Source organism: Pongo pygmaeus, chromosome 1, assembly GCF_028885625.2.
Source record: "Pongo pygmaeus isolate AG05252 chromosome 1, NHGRI_mPonPyg2-v2.0_pri, whole genome shotgun sequence".
Lineage (NCBI taxonomy): Eukaryota > Metazoa > Chordata > Mammalia > Primates > Hominidae > Pongo > Pongo pygmaeus.
The window spans coordinates 71,417,843-71,431,263 of NC_072373.2; the positions used below are offsets into that span (position 1 = coordinate 71,417,843).

At 39.3% G+C, this 13,421-nt stretch overlaps 1 protein-coding gene across 9 annotated transcripts in view; it reads right to left on the reverse strand.

Moving 5' to 3' along the window:
- Positions 1-225: 225 nt before the first annotated feature.
- The window catches only part of RASAL2 (RAS protein activator like 2), a 383,167-nt gene continuing 369,971 nt past the window's right edge, over positions 226-13,421 (reverse strand). For 6 of the 9 annotated variants that reach the window (XM_054461346.2, XM_054461199.2, XM_063653614.1 and 3 more), the window contains 3 exons: positions 12,995-13,197; positions 11,688-11,775; positions 226-6,021 (listed from right to left, as the gene is read on the reverse strand). In XM_054461346.2, the coding sequence (XP_054317321.1) occupies positions 5,857-6,021; positions 11,688-11,775; positions 12,995-13,197 (456 nt within the window). In that variant the 3' untranslated portion in view covers positions 226-5,856. Of the gene's footprint in view, positions 6,022-8,371; positions 8,403-11,687; positions 11,776-12,994; positions 13,198-13,421 lie in introns of all 9 variants that reach the window. The other 3 variants (XM_054461278.2, XM_054461118.2, XM_054461405.2) reach the window with 1 other exon arrangement.

Genomic DNA, 13,421 nt, shown 5'->3' on the forward strand with positions numbered 1-13,421 from the left:
GAAAGTAACAGTTTTTATCACAATACATGCTAATGCTAGTTATTTTTCCTAAATTGAAATCTTATTACATGGAAGTTGGGAAATTCTAAGACAGACTGTTCTTAATGTTAAAATATATTTTTAGAATAATATTCCGGCATACATTTCCTTTCTTGTTTCTCTCCAAGTGTCCTAGTCACCCAGGTGCATGCTAGAAGACAGCAATATGTCAAATATAGTAGCAACTTTAGTCTGAAATGTTTAAAGTTAAAGTTTATTTGTATTCTTTGTAGGAATATCAATAAAAGACCTCAAACGTATCTATATCTGTACATGTACAAGAACTGTCAAAAATTATTCACAGAACAAAAATAAATCTTCTTTAGAACAAACCCAGGTAATGAAATGCTGATACGGATCTCACATATGGAATAATCTAAATGCTACTAGCACAAAAATATGGCTTTAAAAATAAAATAAAATCTTGGGTTTTGTTTTTCTAAGGTGTATTTCTCTTTCTTGAAATAAAAAATAAATTATTTAGAGCTATCGTTGTAAAATAGTCGTGTGTTAACACACTCTTATTAAGGCCCTGGAGATGAAAAACAAAATTGAATTTAGAAGGTCATTTCCTCACAGGTGTAACTCAGGTTAATGTGCTGCTGTCTGCTTAAGGTAATATAACTAGAAAATGTCTAAGCACCAGTCAAAATTTAACCTAATTTACTATTTAACTTTTCTGAAGGTGGTCATTGAGTCAATTAGTATTCAACCTTTTGTTGAACTGGGAATTGAAATGTTCCCCTTGAAAATTTGGAAATCACATAAAATGATATTTACACATAAATATCTGTACCCCCACAAAGATGATAGAGGTCCCTAAAACACAACTTCTGTGGAAATCTCTCTACAATAACAAATAATCTGGTTTTAAGTCTCAAACTAAAAAAAAAAAACCAAAAAACTTCCTAGGGTCAAATGAGGGTATTTAAGTGGAAGATAGCAACTGAGTAGGAAATGAAAATGCATGCTGAAATGCAGGCAAAGACTAACACTTTCCTTTCCTTGGGTGCTCACTGCATTTCCCAAGTCTTGCTGTGTTGGTTACTCAAACACTTGAGGCTTAACTGATCAGGAACTGAAACTACTTATTTCTGGATCCTACTCTCAGATCAGTGATATTCAACTTTATTTCTATGATTCCCCATGGTATCAATAATGATATCTAGGGTTCTTGAGACAATGCCAAACCAAGTCAATTTCAAGTTGCTTTAACTTATATATACATATAACACATATAGTACATTTTTTAGGATGATAGAATGTCATAAAATCTAACAAACGAGAGCATAAAATCTGAAAATCTCAAAGTTTGGGAATCACTGCTCAATAAAATGGATTAACATTCAGAAAAAGGAAGCCCCAGGAATTGTGTTTTGTGTGGGTGTGTGCATGTGTTGCCTACAGAGGCTGCCTTTTTACGTATCTATGTATTTTAAGAGTGGGCAAGGGATATAAATATTCCTGTTTCCTGGAAACTCTGGGCTACTGAGAAGACTGCTTATGCATTCATTCCCTTATGGGTCATGTCTCTTCCTCAGGTTCTTTCACTCTTCCTAAGATATTTATTCTATCTCATGCAAATTTCATCACTTTTGTCCTTCCTAAACCCAAGAGTATACATAATTGGGCCATGACAATGAGAATGCTTCTAGAACTAATAACAATCATTCAAACATGAAAAGAGATTCTATTTAAAAATTCAACACTCCAACATTTCTTGCTTTTAAGAAACTAAATCCTTCAACTGACGTATTGAAAAAACAAAGTATCTCAAATTATCGGCCCCCAGGTAAGGGGTAGGAAGGCAACTATTTACTGCTGGGGTAAGCAGGAGATTTCACTATTACACTTGAAAAAGGGAAGGAGAATGGAGAAGGGAGCCCTTTTGGCTTTCCACAGTTGATAGGAGAAGGTGGCCTCCAAAGGTGTAGCTGAAAATGCAGTGAAGCTATGGCATGTGGCTTTTGGGTTTGGCCCTGTGACAAGTCTAGTCTGGTGCCAAGCGTGTGTCAGGGTCAGCGTCACAATGGGGTAGACTGATGGGACTGAGGTAATCCTGAAGAAGGTTCCTTTCCCACGCTCAGTCCTATAACCAGCCTTCTCAGGAACTCCAAGCTAAAGGTAACTAAAACTAACCCTCTATGGAAGGGGAAACAAAGACAAATGCAAACTCACTTGATGGCAGTTATTTTGCTCTGGGACTTCCAAAGAAGAACTCTGCTCTCAGTCTGGTGTACCTCTGAGAACACAGTGAAAGCCAGGGGTCTACAGAACCACAGACTCATCAACAAAGGCCCTGGGTAGACTAAGATCTGAAAAGCTTTACTTCCAAAGTCAAGCTCATTCTTAAGGGCATACAGTTAATGCTTGTAGCAGTCTTAGGTAATCTTTCTTTTTCTTTCATAATCTTAACACCATCAGAGAAACACAGAAGCAGACCAGTCAGAGAAAGCTAATTCTGACCAACTTGATACTATATGAAAAAAAGCAAAAAGCTATAGCAGCATGATTACCTCATTTTACCACATTTTTCTTACGGTTAGACTGCCATAAACCCGAACAGTACCTTGGTGATAGTGCTTGAACATGGTAAGTGCTCAAGTGCTTGTTATAGTTACGTAGTTATAATCTCCCCTCTGACATGACTTTTACTGCAGAGACTCAGGGAATATGATGACCTGATGGAAATGTGACTCTTTTTGCTGCTTTAGCTCAGATTGCTTATTGCTTCAGTAATATAAAAGGGGAATATGAAGCTCTTTTCTGACTCCTACCAACACTGTCCTCATTAATGGTCAAGTCTGTTGTCAGCTAGACATGCACTTTACAAGCACTTCACCTGAATTCCAAATTCCACTCAACCCGGATCTATCTTGCGCCCCACAATGTGGTGTTGTTTTGAGGGAAACAGGAAGTGCAAGACATTGCTATCTTAATCTATTTGCCTCTCTTCAGCCATGTACCTCCTCCCAGCAAACAAAGTTATTTACCTACTTGAACTGAGGGAAAGCCAATTAAGAAACATCTCCATAAAAATTATCATCTGTGGGTGGCTTCTCTTCTTAAAAAATCCTTCAGAGTAAGTTCTACAGACTGCAGCATTCTCGAGAGAAATGTTTGGACAGGAGTAGGCTCACAGGATAACTTAACATTTAACATCTATCAGCAACTGTGAACTTTTAGCTCACTTGTAATGCTCTATTATTATTATTTTTTACTATTTCTTCTTCATTCAAGATAACCTGGTAGTACAAGGCTGCATAATCTGTCCAAATGTTTTGGGCATTAAGTCTTCCAGTGAAGACAGCCCTCTAAGGAGCTCCCATAATGCTAATAAGATACATTCTATCCATCAAAAGCACATTTGATTTTTTTGGGCTTCTCTCAATTCCCAATGTAAGTAATTTTATCAGCCCTCTGTAATCCATAATTGGCACTTAAGAGCTTCCAAACCTCAATGGCAAGACATCACCCACATTACATACTTAAGGCCAATGAAACTGACAATTCTCTTACCAGGTTTTCTGTGGCACAATTGAAGGCTTTTACAAAGAATGAATTAAACATGGCTTGAGCTGAGAATAGCCAGAAACAAGAACAAATCTATGCTTACATCCCTCCTCCTTCAACAAAGGACACTACACTTTGGAACAGTTACCTCTTTTTCCTAATAAAATAAATGATTTTGACCACAGTGTGCCCTCCGCTTGGAGAGAAGGTATAAGAATTTGCAAAACAAATACCAAAGGTGACGAAAACGTAAAAGTGCCAAAACAGCTGGATATAAAGTGTGCAGATCAGATAAACACAGTGAGAAACTCCCATTTTACATCTCTGTCTGGCAGAAACAGGGATTGCTATGAAAGAAACTGTTTTAAAAGGTTGTGGGTTATGTGGCCATGGTGAGGTTGCAGAAACGTAAGGTCCAACACAAAGATCCACCTGAGAGAGGGCAGAGCTCAAGAGGCTGGAATACAAGCCTGGGACTTAGTGAAAAGGAGGGCTTGGTGTCTGTCGGCATCACTCAAAAGAGGGCACTATACATGTTCTCTTATAAATATTCCGTTATGGAGAAACACTCACTTGATGCATATGGCTCCCTCAGGTCCTTTTTTTTCCATCCCCTTTTTCTAGAAAAAAAATTCTTTAAAGCTTATAATTTAAAATCAACATCAACTTATTCGAGAAACATTGTTGCTTTCTCAATATAAAACAACTACTTAGATCTTGCTTAAAGAGGTTCGAGACCCTTTTAACATTATATCTGAACAGCATAGAAGGCATGAACTTTTCCTATTTGTGCAGTTATATGTACATATGTGTGAATATATATGTATATATATATTTGTATATATAATGTCTGTTTAACATGTAACCTTCCATACTTCTGGTAATCAAGGTTGCATTCAAGATGACATTGCACACCTCTGGAAAAAAGGAAATGAATTCGTTTCCACGACTTTTTCTGTTCTATAATAATAAGGCTATGGATGACAAGTGTTGAAATTGGGTCATTATTGTCAGATCTATGAGCATGGGAATAATAATTGGAATGTGCCATCCTGACACTTTCCATTTTTTCCTTTTTCTTTTTTCTTTTAAGAGAGTGATGCTTCAAATTTGGATTTCCTTTCTTTACTGAGGGGATAAGGGGAAGAAGTACTTTAAAAGTTAAAGATGGAGATAAAATTACCCCCCATAGATTTGCTAGTACAATGGATAAAGTCTTTATCCCAAACAAAAATTAAAACAACACACAGAAAAAATTTTTAATAGGAAATATTCAGAGATTCCAGCTATGGTATGGTTAGCCCTTTTCTGTATGGAAGAAAGGGTGTTGATCTGGATGGCTTATGGACAGCTATTTAAATAACCTCTCCAGGGGAGAGTAAACCCTGTTAGTGATGACAGCTCCCACTATGGGGAGGAAAGCGCAGTGAATGTGTGAAGATGAAGATGGTATGTGGAGACACAAATATTTATAGTTTTGTAAACTCTAAAGAGGAAAAAGAACACCCTTTATTACAATTGGGGTTAAAAAAAAAAGCCCCTATCTAAAAGAGAAGATTCCCATCTGCTGTAGACAGAGGAAATAAACATATTGACAGGAGTTCAATAGAAATTACTCCTAAAGTCCAGTTTTGATGCAACAGCTTTTGTCTGTGTCCGCTGAAACAGTGAATCCCCAAATCAGATTAGCTGTCCAACCAGAACCAGTCTTGGTTGATCAGTGGAATAAATTATTGTTTTGTATGGATCTTGATATTTGCATGTTTTCTGAAAGGACAAGGGGGCCAGAGTGGGGTTTTTAAACTAGTAGATGAATCCCTGAAAAATTCCTTCTCACAATGTCCTATTGCACTCCATGTGCTTCTATCAGATAGATGCTTGGTCTCTACCTACTGAACCTACAGGCTCATGTCTCGCTCACACAACAGTTCCTACTTTACTTCCTCTAACAACTGCAGTGCTTTCAACAAGAGGAAAACAATAATAAAAATAGCAATAATCAAAAAGGTAATCTACATTATTAACTTCCTTTTGGTATATTACAGTGATATTTTCTGTACATGGCCCAGAACTAAGTTCCCTATGTACATAGAGATGTGGGGGAAAAGCATTGACCTTGGAAGTCGCTGCCTTATGCCCTGAAAGACAAGGTTCCTTTCTTCATTCAAGAGTTTCTCACCACATTGCCATTGTGAAGTAGCAACTTTCTGTAAACCTGGAGGGGCTAGGTAAAGGTCTGGGGATAGGAGAGTGGGTCAATTTTCCTTCTGTCTCCTTCCACAGCCTGTCTATTCACAAAGCCCGTCAGCAGCTGCTGTTTTTGAATTCACCATTCTCCGTGATGGAAAGCTTGGTGGGGTTGGTGGGGGAGATGCCATTGCGGACCTGCATGCTGTACCGCTCCTTCACTTGGGTCAGCGCGCTCATCAATCTGGTGTTGGCTGAATCCAGGGACACGATCCGTTTTTCCTACAACACACCAATCATGGCTTTATTCAGGCTACAGGCAGGAGGTAACACGTTTTCTTTACTGAATGACTAGTCCAGTGCTTTCTCTCAAACAGTCGTATGCATGGTGCTTCCCAGACAAATGGAACGTCTCTGCCTCTTTCTGCACACTGGTCAGGTTCAGCTTCCCCTGAGCCCAATGGGTCTGTGTTTATTTTTGTCTCTCTCTCTCTCGTTTTCTTTCAGCATAGCAGGACTTTTTATTAACAATCTCTTGGGACATTAGACTGTCATGTAAAAGTGATACCATGCGTTACCTCAGACTATGCAACACAGGTATCAAGCTGCCTTATTATACTAAGCGCTTTAGGTCAAAATTGAAACATGGAAATTAGGTGGCAAAGAAAGAAGCACCAGAGGTTTCATTTCACAGAGGAGAAGAGCATGTGATCTATGGGTTCTTAGCCCCAAAAGAGGGCATATCAGTCACATTTGGAAAGAATTCACATTTTGCTCAAAATTAAAACAATACATGGTGGCAGTGTAGAGTCACCAACAAGGTGAGGATGCAACAGCAAGAGGGGAAAAAAGCAGCCAAAAAGCTCAGACCAAGGAGTTACTTGAATATGAGGAGGGAGATGTGGCCGAAAAAGGAATGCCATCAACATAACACATGAGAACAAACAGAGAACACAGGCTCCTAGACCCATTCCAGCTCAGAGTTACTCCAGGAGGGCTGCCCAATACGGAGATTGCTTTCATTTTACTTTTGAGTCTGAAAAAAAATGCTTTAGAAACAATATTTGGAAACCAAGCATTGGTGAATACACACACACAAAAACCAAGGGGGAAAAAAAGAGGAAAAAAAATAGGCAGTCTAACTAAAGGAAAGTAGGACTATCTAAAATTTTTTTTATAAAATCATTTTATCAAAACATTATCAGTCTTATAAGAATTAGGTTAGAAGAGATACCCTAATCTTAGCTTCAGCAGCTCAGTAAATCATTCTAGAACCTTTCTAAGATGAAGTCTATAGTTTTCAGAAAACAACGCAGGAAACAGTCTCTACCTATGCCTGTAAAATTAAAAAGAAAATAACACATAGGGAATACCTCCAAAGCCAAAAGGAGCTTTACTACCTTAGGGGTTTTTAAAATTGACCCGGAGAAAAGCATGGTAAAGTTTAGTCATGGTAAAGTTCAGAGAGGAGGTAGCAGGGCTGAGGGCTGGTGCTGCTCCTTGCTATTAAAACAGCAGCTACCCAGGGTTGTCATGTAGTGCTACACTTTGGGACACATGCTACTGGGAGCATGCAGAGTGAAGACCACGGCCCTGGGGGAAAAATCTAGGTAAAATCACATACCACCATGGCATGAAGTAATACTTCCCTTTACTCTCCTGCTTTCTGGGGGCAGGAGGGTAGGATCTGTAAGGCAGCAGTGCTGGTGGTCACAGTTTCAAAAGTATATTTTAAAAAAGAAACAACAACAAACTAGCTCTTGCTTGTCATTATCACTTAAAAAAAAAATCCTTCTTTCCCTGATGGAGAACTCATGTGGTAAGATATACAAAATCAGCATTATTAATGACCATTGCATCTGGTATAAAATGCTTTTTATTTTAGGAAAGTAATTCATTTTAAGGATAGACAAAACTAAAGGAAAGAGCTGCAAGGCTTTTAAAAAATAATTATTATTAAAAAAATTTTAACCAATGAAGTTTACTGGGATAACAAATATAGATCATTGAAAAGCCAATAGGTAAGAACTGGCCAGTGAATACTAGAAAACAAGAGGTAAGAGCTAAATATGATATTCCCCCCTCCCTACCCGCATTATTACGAATGATCTCTAAACTGAGTAACTGATAATTTCTTGAATGATTAAAGAAAAGATATTTCAGAACTGGGATAAATTATAAGGCCTCAATACTAAGGAAATTAGGATTCTCCAGGGTTCATCCAAAAATAAATAATTCATGAAAAATTTGATTTTTAAAGGGTCAAAAAGGCTAAGAATGACTGTAATTACTTACTGCCTAAAAAGGTAACAACTGAAGACAAACAGCCCCCCTACTAAACAGCCGAAAGTTTCCACATAAAGAAACTCCCTTTGTATTTTGCCAACCTCTCAAAATAAAACAAAAAAGTTAAAAAAAATCAAATAGAGACTTATGAAAGTCAAGTTCAGTTGGCGAAAGATGCTCGGACATTTCAATTCTGCCTGGATTGTAAGGGAAAGCAATCTAGTCCACACCTGACAGGAAGGATTTCCATGTGGGGAGTGGCAGGAGCTGGAATGTGTAGGAGGCCAGTGCACTGGGCCAGGGCTGGGAACTGCTCAGCTAGAGAACGGACGTGGGGTTTACTTGCCTGTTTGAATAATCTCATCTCCATTTATGACCTGTAATTTAACACAGCGGAGATATCACTTGCAACAGTAACTAGGCAGCTGCTTTGCTTCTCATAGGAGGAAGCCCTTCTCTGTTCTCCACCTGAGACACATCGAGAGATCCTGGGAGCCACAGTGTCTCCTCATGCTCAGGGGTGAAAGGTGGCACATTCTCTGGTCTGATATTTAAGAAATGGATCCTTATTATCACCACTAGGATCCCTATGGCCCCTAAGCTACAAGGTCCAGGATAGGTGCTTCTGCCACTCACCAAAGGAGTGCTCATCCTTTTGCAGTTCCTGTTAGAAAGTGGCTGATGCAGGCCTGTGCCTTGTAGCATGAAATGACTCAAGAAGAGGCAGAGGCTGAATTCAGGGACAAGATTTTCCTGGGAGCACAGGGCTGCTGAGAGAGATGAAAACCAGTTTACTGGGCACCTGGCTGGTAGTGTTTTGGGAAGTGTTGACATACAGTTACTTCTCTGGGAAGCTTTCACCCCAAACATGTCTTCATTCTATTAAATGATGCCAGAAGGGCTGCTCTGCCCCATCATTCACTTAAGAGAGAAGATTTATCCTTACAAAAGAAAGGATCTGATACAAAAGTCATTCATTACAAAGAATGCCAAAGGATGTTTAAAGTCATTTGCTATAATAAGATTTTAATGTATCAGTAAGCCAACAGCTGGAATTGAGAAACCTTCCTTTTAAGGACACTATAATTTTTTAAAATTTAACTATAGTGTTTAGGATTTGTGCTGTGCATGGTGCAGAGGTTTTCCAAATATAGTTCAGTGGATTCTCCCAACTATTCTTTAGGGATCCACAGTGGGTCTCTGCTAGAATAATTTATTATATAGTAATATTTGTGTTTGGGTAGGTAATTTATTATATTTAACCAATCCTAGTATGATTTGATTCATTAGTTGAGAGTGGTCCTTGCTGTTGAGTGGTCAGTGGAAGCAGCTGGATATTCATCTATGAAAGGTGCGTGGATTCTACCAAAATAGTCCAGAGAACCAAACCATTTCAAAACCACTGCCTTGAAGTATGGAGTCAAAACATTAACTAGCTTAGCCAGACCACCAGTCTGACAGTGACTGATGGTTTGAGGATAACATTTCTCCCATTCCTACACATGACACCCTCCTGGTTAACTGAGAGAAAGTCCTTACTTTCCAGAGCATTTGAGCCCTAATGAATCAGATTCCCTCCCTGGCTTTTACCTCCTATGCCTAGCAGGTGACTTCTGCTTTATACCCAGTCACCTAGCCCTAATATAAAATTAGAGGGTGGGGTAGAAATCTTCAGGAGCTAATCATGAGGCTGTCCTGTCAGCCTGTGTACAGAACCACAACTGTGGCACACCCAAGCTCCCTCTGCTTAAGACTATTACATTTTTTTTCAAGACAGGGTCTCACTTTGTCGCTCAGGCTGTAGTGCACTGGCACAAATATGGCTCACCACAGCCTTGACCTCCTGGGCTCAAGCTATCCTCCCACCTCAGCCCCCCAAGTAGCTGGGACTACAGGCATGAGCCACCATGTCTGACTAATTTTTGCATTTTTTGTAGAGATTGGTCTCACCATGTTACCCAGGCTGGTCTTGAAATCCTGAGCTCAAGCAATCCGCCTGCCTCAGCCTCCCAAAGTGCTGGGATTACAGGCATCAGCCACCTTGCCTGGCCAAGACTGATACTTTTAAACCAGCTGAAATTACTTAAAAAGTCTGTTTTATCTCTTAGTACTAACATCTCTCCTTGTGTGGTTATTAATAGAACTCTTCTTGCTTTATATTATTATATTGAAATTTCCAAAGTGAAAACCTACTAACATTAGTTTTCCTGACTCAATTGCCTTATTTATCCAGGCTGTTTTTCTTAAGTCTCTGGGATGAATTTTTATAGTGCGAATAGTGAGATGGCCTAGTCTCCACTACCCTTACCTCACCTACCCTGGGGGCATCTAGAAAGATTTCTTTCAAAGGACCAAGTAAGATAATTACTACAGACCTTTCTTCTGATTCTCAGCATGTCCAAGTATCCAGAGACTATAGAGTTCAAGAATCCAAAATATTTTAAGGAGCTGTGCTGATTGAGACAGCATCCTCACAACTCTCACCTGACTTCCAAGTCTAGTGTGTTTAAAGGAGTGTGAGGCCCATGAAGTATTCTTTCCACGACTGTGCTTTCAGCCTCACTCTCAATTTTGTTGAAAAATAAACCCATTCCACATGGACTCTGTAAGGAAACTAGACTGTTAAGTACATGTTTAAGAATACTGGGGGCTCTAAAATATGTTGATTACTAGCTGATACCTAGAGAAGGGAGGAGGCTATCTATGCATAAAATCCTTGCTCTCATTTTTTATTTGACAGCTTAGGGATATGATATGGCATTTAAGGTTGAAAAATGCAAACCTGGATTGGCTATCTTCAGGCTATCTTCAGGGAAGCAACACATTCAGTGGCTAGATTAGCCACTATCAAAACTATAAAAACTGTACCTGCTTTTTGTTATTTGTTTCACCCTAAGAAATACAACCATATTTTGCAATGATAAAATAAAAAGGAGTTAGAAACATTTCTTGCCTCCTGGATTTTGCTCTAATCATTGACATGTCCCTATGAGGTGCTCTTGGCAGCCTTTATCTCATTGGTGTCACAGGTGTGAGCTACAGTGAGCAGAAGCCTAGGTTCTGATTTCAACAACCTTTTCTTTTTTTAAAGTTTTATCAAAAGATGCTCTCTAAGCACAGCACCAACAAAGAAGAGCAGCCAAGCACATTCCAAGCAGCAATGCCAAACCCTAAACCAAAAGAACAACAAGGAAAGGTACCTTTTTACAACCTCGTCTTTCCCTGGCAATTCCATTACTGTCTGGGGCAAAAGGTTGATGGCAGTGGACATGACTGACAAGACCATGAACAGCACAGCCAAGCAATGGTCAGTGGAGGTCACAAGCCAGGCACATGCAGTGCACTTTTCACAATTACCCCCTTAGAAAATGCCCTCCTTTCCATAGGGAAAGAAGCAAACCCCATCATGCACTAGGTTGAGATTTGTCAAGCAACTGCACTAAACACGCTAATACTTTGATGAGTAAACAGACTTCTCACCAGTGAAAGAAAGGAAAATAATGGAGGTCACATAGACACTCATTTAATCTTCAAAACATAACGTCCAGAACTTTTCAATGACACATTTTCGGGTACCTGCCTTGGCATTTGCAAGGGTGTGAAGTCAGGAAATAATCGTTACTATAAACAAGTGCCTTCTATTAGATTCAAAGCCTGCTTACCTGTGCATCAATTATTTTCTGCTTTGCATCAATAACTGCTTGCATCTCCGCATGATCCTTCTTCAGTTCCTCTTCCACAGCCATTAGCCTAGAATGTGGCAGGAAGGAAATATCAACATCTTCAAAGAGAGGGCCAGCTGGTGTAGAGAACAGGAAAACTCAATATCCTCTGCTCTTCTTAATAAGACACCTGCAACCATCTTTTCTTTCTTCTCTGCTACCTTGGAATAAGACATCTAAGGTTGATTTTTCTCTTTGTGCCTGGATCCCACACATTTTCATCGCCTTTGGAATAGTAACCCCATAATCATTTCCTCCCTCTTCTCTCTCAGATTCCTTCCTGAGCACAACTTATTTCATCTTAAAATATCAAATCAACCAACAAAAAACAAACAACCCTCTCTTAATCTCAAGTTACCCTAAACCTGGCCCACTTTCTCTTCCCTTGCACAGCTAAGTTGCCTCAATGAGTACTCTATACCTAGTATGTCTAGCTTGTTTTCTGTCCACCATTCACATCTTAACTCATTGATGTTTAATTCTGCCAGTCTACCCAAACACCTCTCAGTAAGACTGTCAATTACCTCCACACTATTAAAACAACAAACAGTTCTGTTTACTTGACCTGTCCATAGCATTTTACAAATATTGAGGCATAGTGGTTATGAGCATGGAATCTGGAGTCCGGGATTCAAATCCTGGTGCATCACTAACTATGTGACCTTGGGCAAGTGACTTAATGAATTTGTTGCCTGTTTCTTTATTTGTAAAATGAGAATAATAATGTGTAGGTGGAGGCTGTGATAAAGATTAAACAAACTATTATGTGTAAAGTGCTTAGAAAGGTGTGTGTCCCATGTTGAGTGCTATAAAAGTGTTTGGTAAAACTGACCCTCCCTTTTTCTCCCTTGGCATCTGCAGCACTCTCAAAAGAGGTCCTCTGGCCCCAAAGATATTCCATAAAATTCCTTTCCATGTTTCTAGACTCATTTTGAAAGATTAATTTAGTCTTGGGCATTGGATATTTACATTTTTAAAACTGAGTTCTCCTCTAAGATTTCTCAAGTAAACCACCAAGTTTTAATTTTTTCTAATTGTTATGGTTAAAGAAAAGCAGATTATCTTCATAGGAAGTGCCCAAGGTCTCATATTTAGGATATTTTAAGAGATACAGTCAATTATCACATTTGTACTCAGTACCACAAGGATAAAAATGGCTTTTACTGCCATTCCTTCAGGGTTCTGTGGATCATCTCAATTCTTTGTCTTGCTAACTAGCCCACATCTGCTGCCAGGTGATGTCTAACCTGCTGATGATGCTTTTCATCTGGCTATCTTTTTCTTCCTGCTGTCTTCGGAGCCGCTCCTCGCTGTCCTCCAGTCGGGCCTTGTATTCCAGCAGCAGCTTCTGCATCTGCTGCTCCTGCACCAGCAAGCGGCGTTCATATTCCTCCAGTCGCCGGCTGGACACTCTCAGGCGCTCCTTCAGTTTAGTAATTTCTTGTTCATACTAGGGCAGAGGAGGCAAGGAGAGAAAAACTGGAGTCACATTGCTTTTAGAAATCAGTGATTTACTTTTCTTTCTTTCTCTCTCTTTTTTTTTTTTTTTAACAAAAGAAACCCTAAGCAGTGTAGCTAGATGCTGGCTGTGCTGTCATTCCCTATACTGTTCTTAATATTCTTTAAAATTATCAACTGGCATAAATGTTAATGGAGCACTGCCTTCCTTACTAA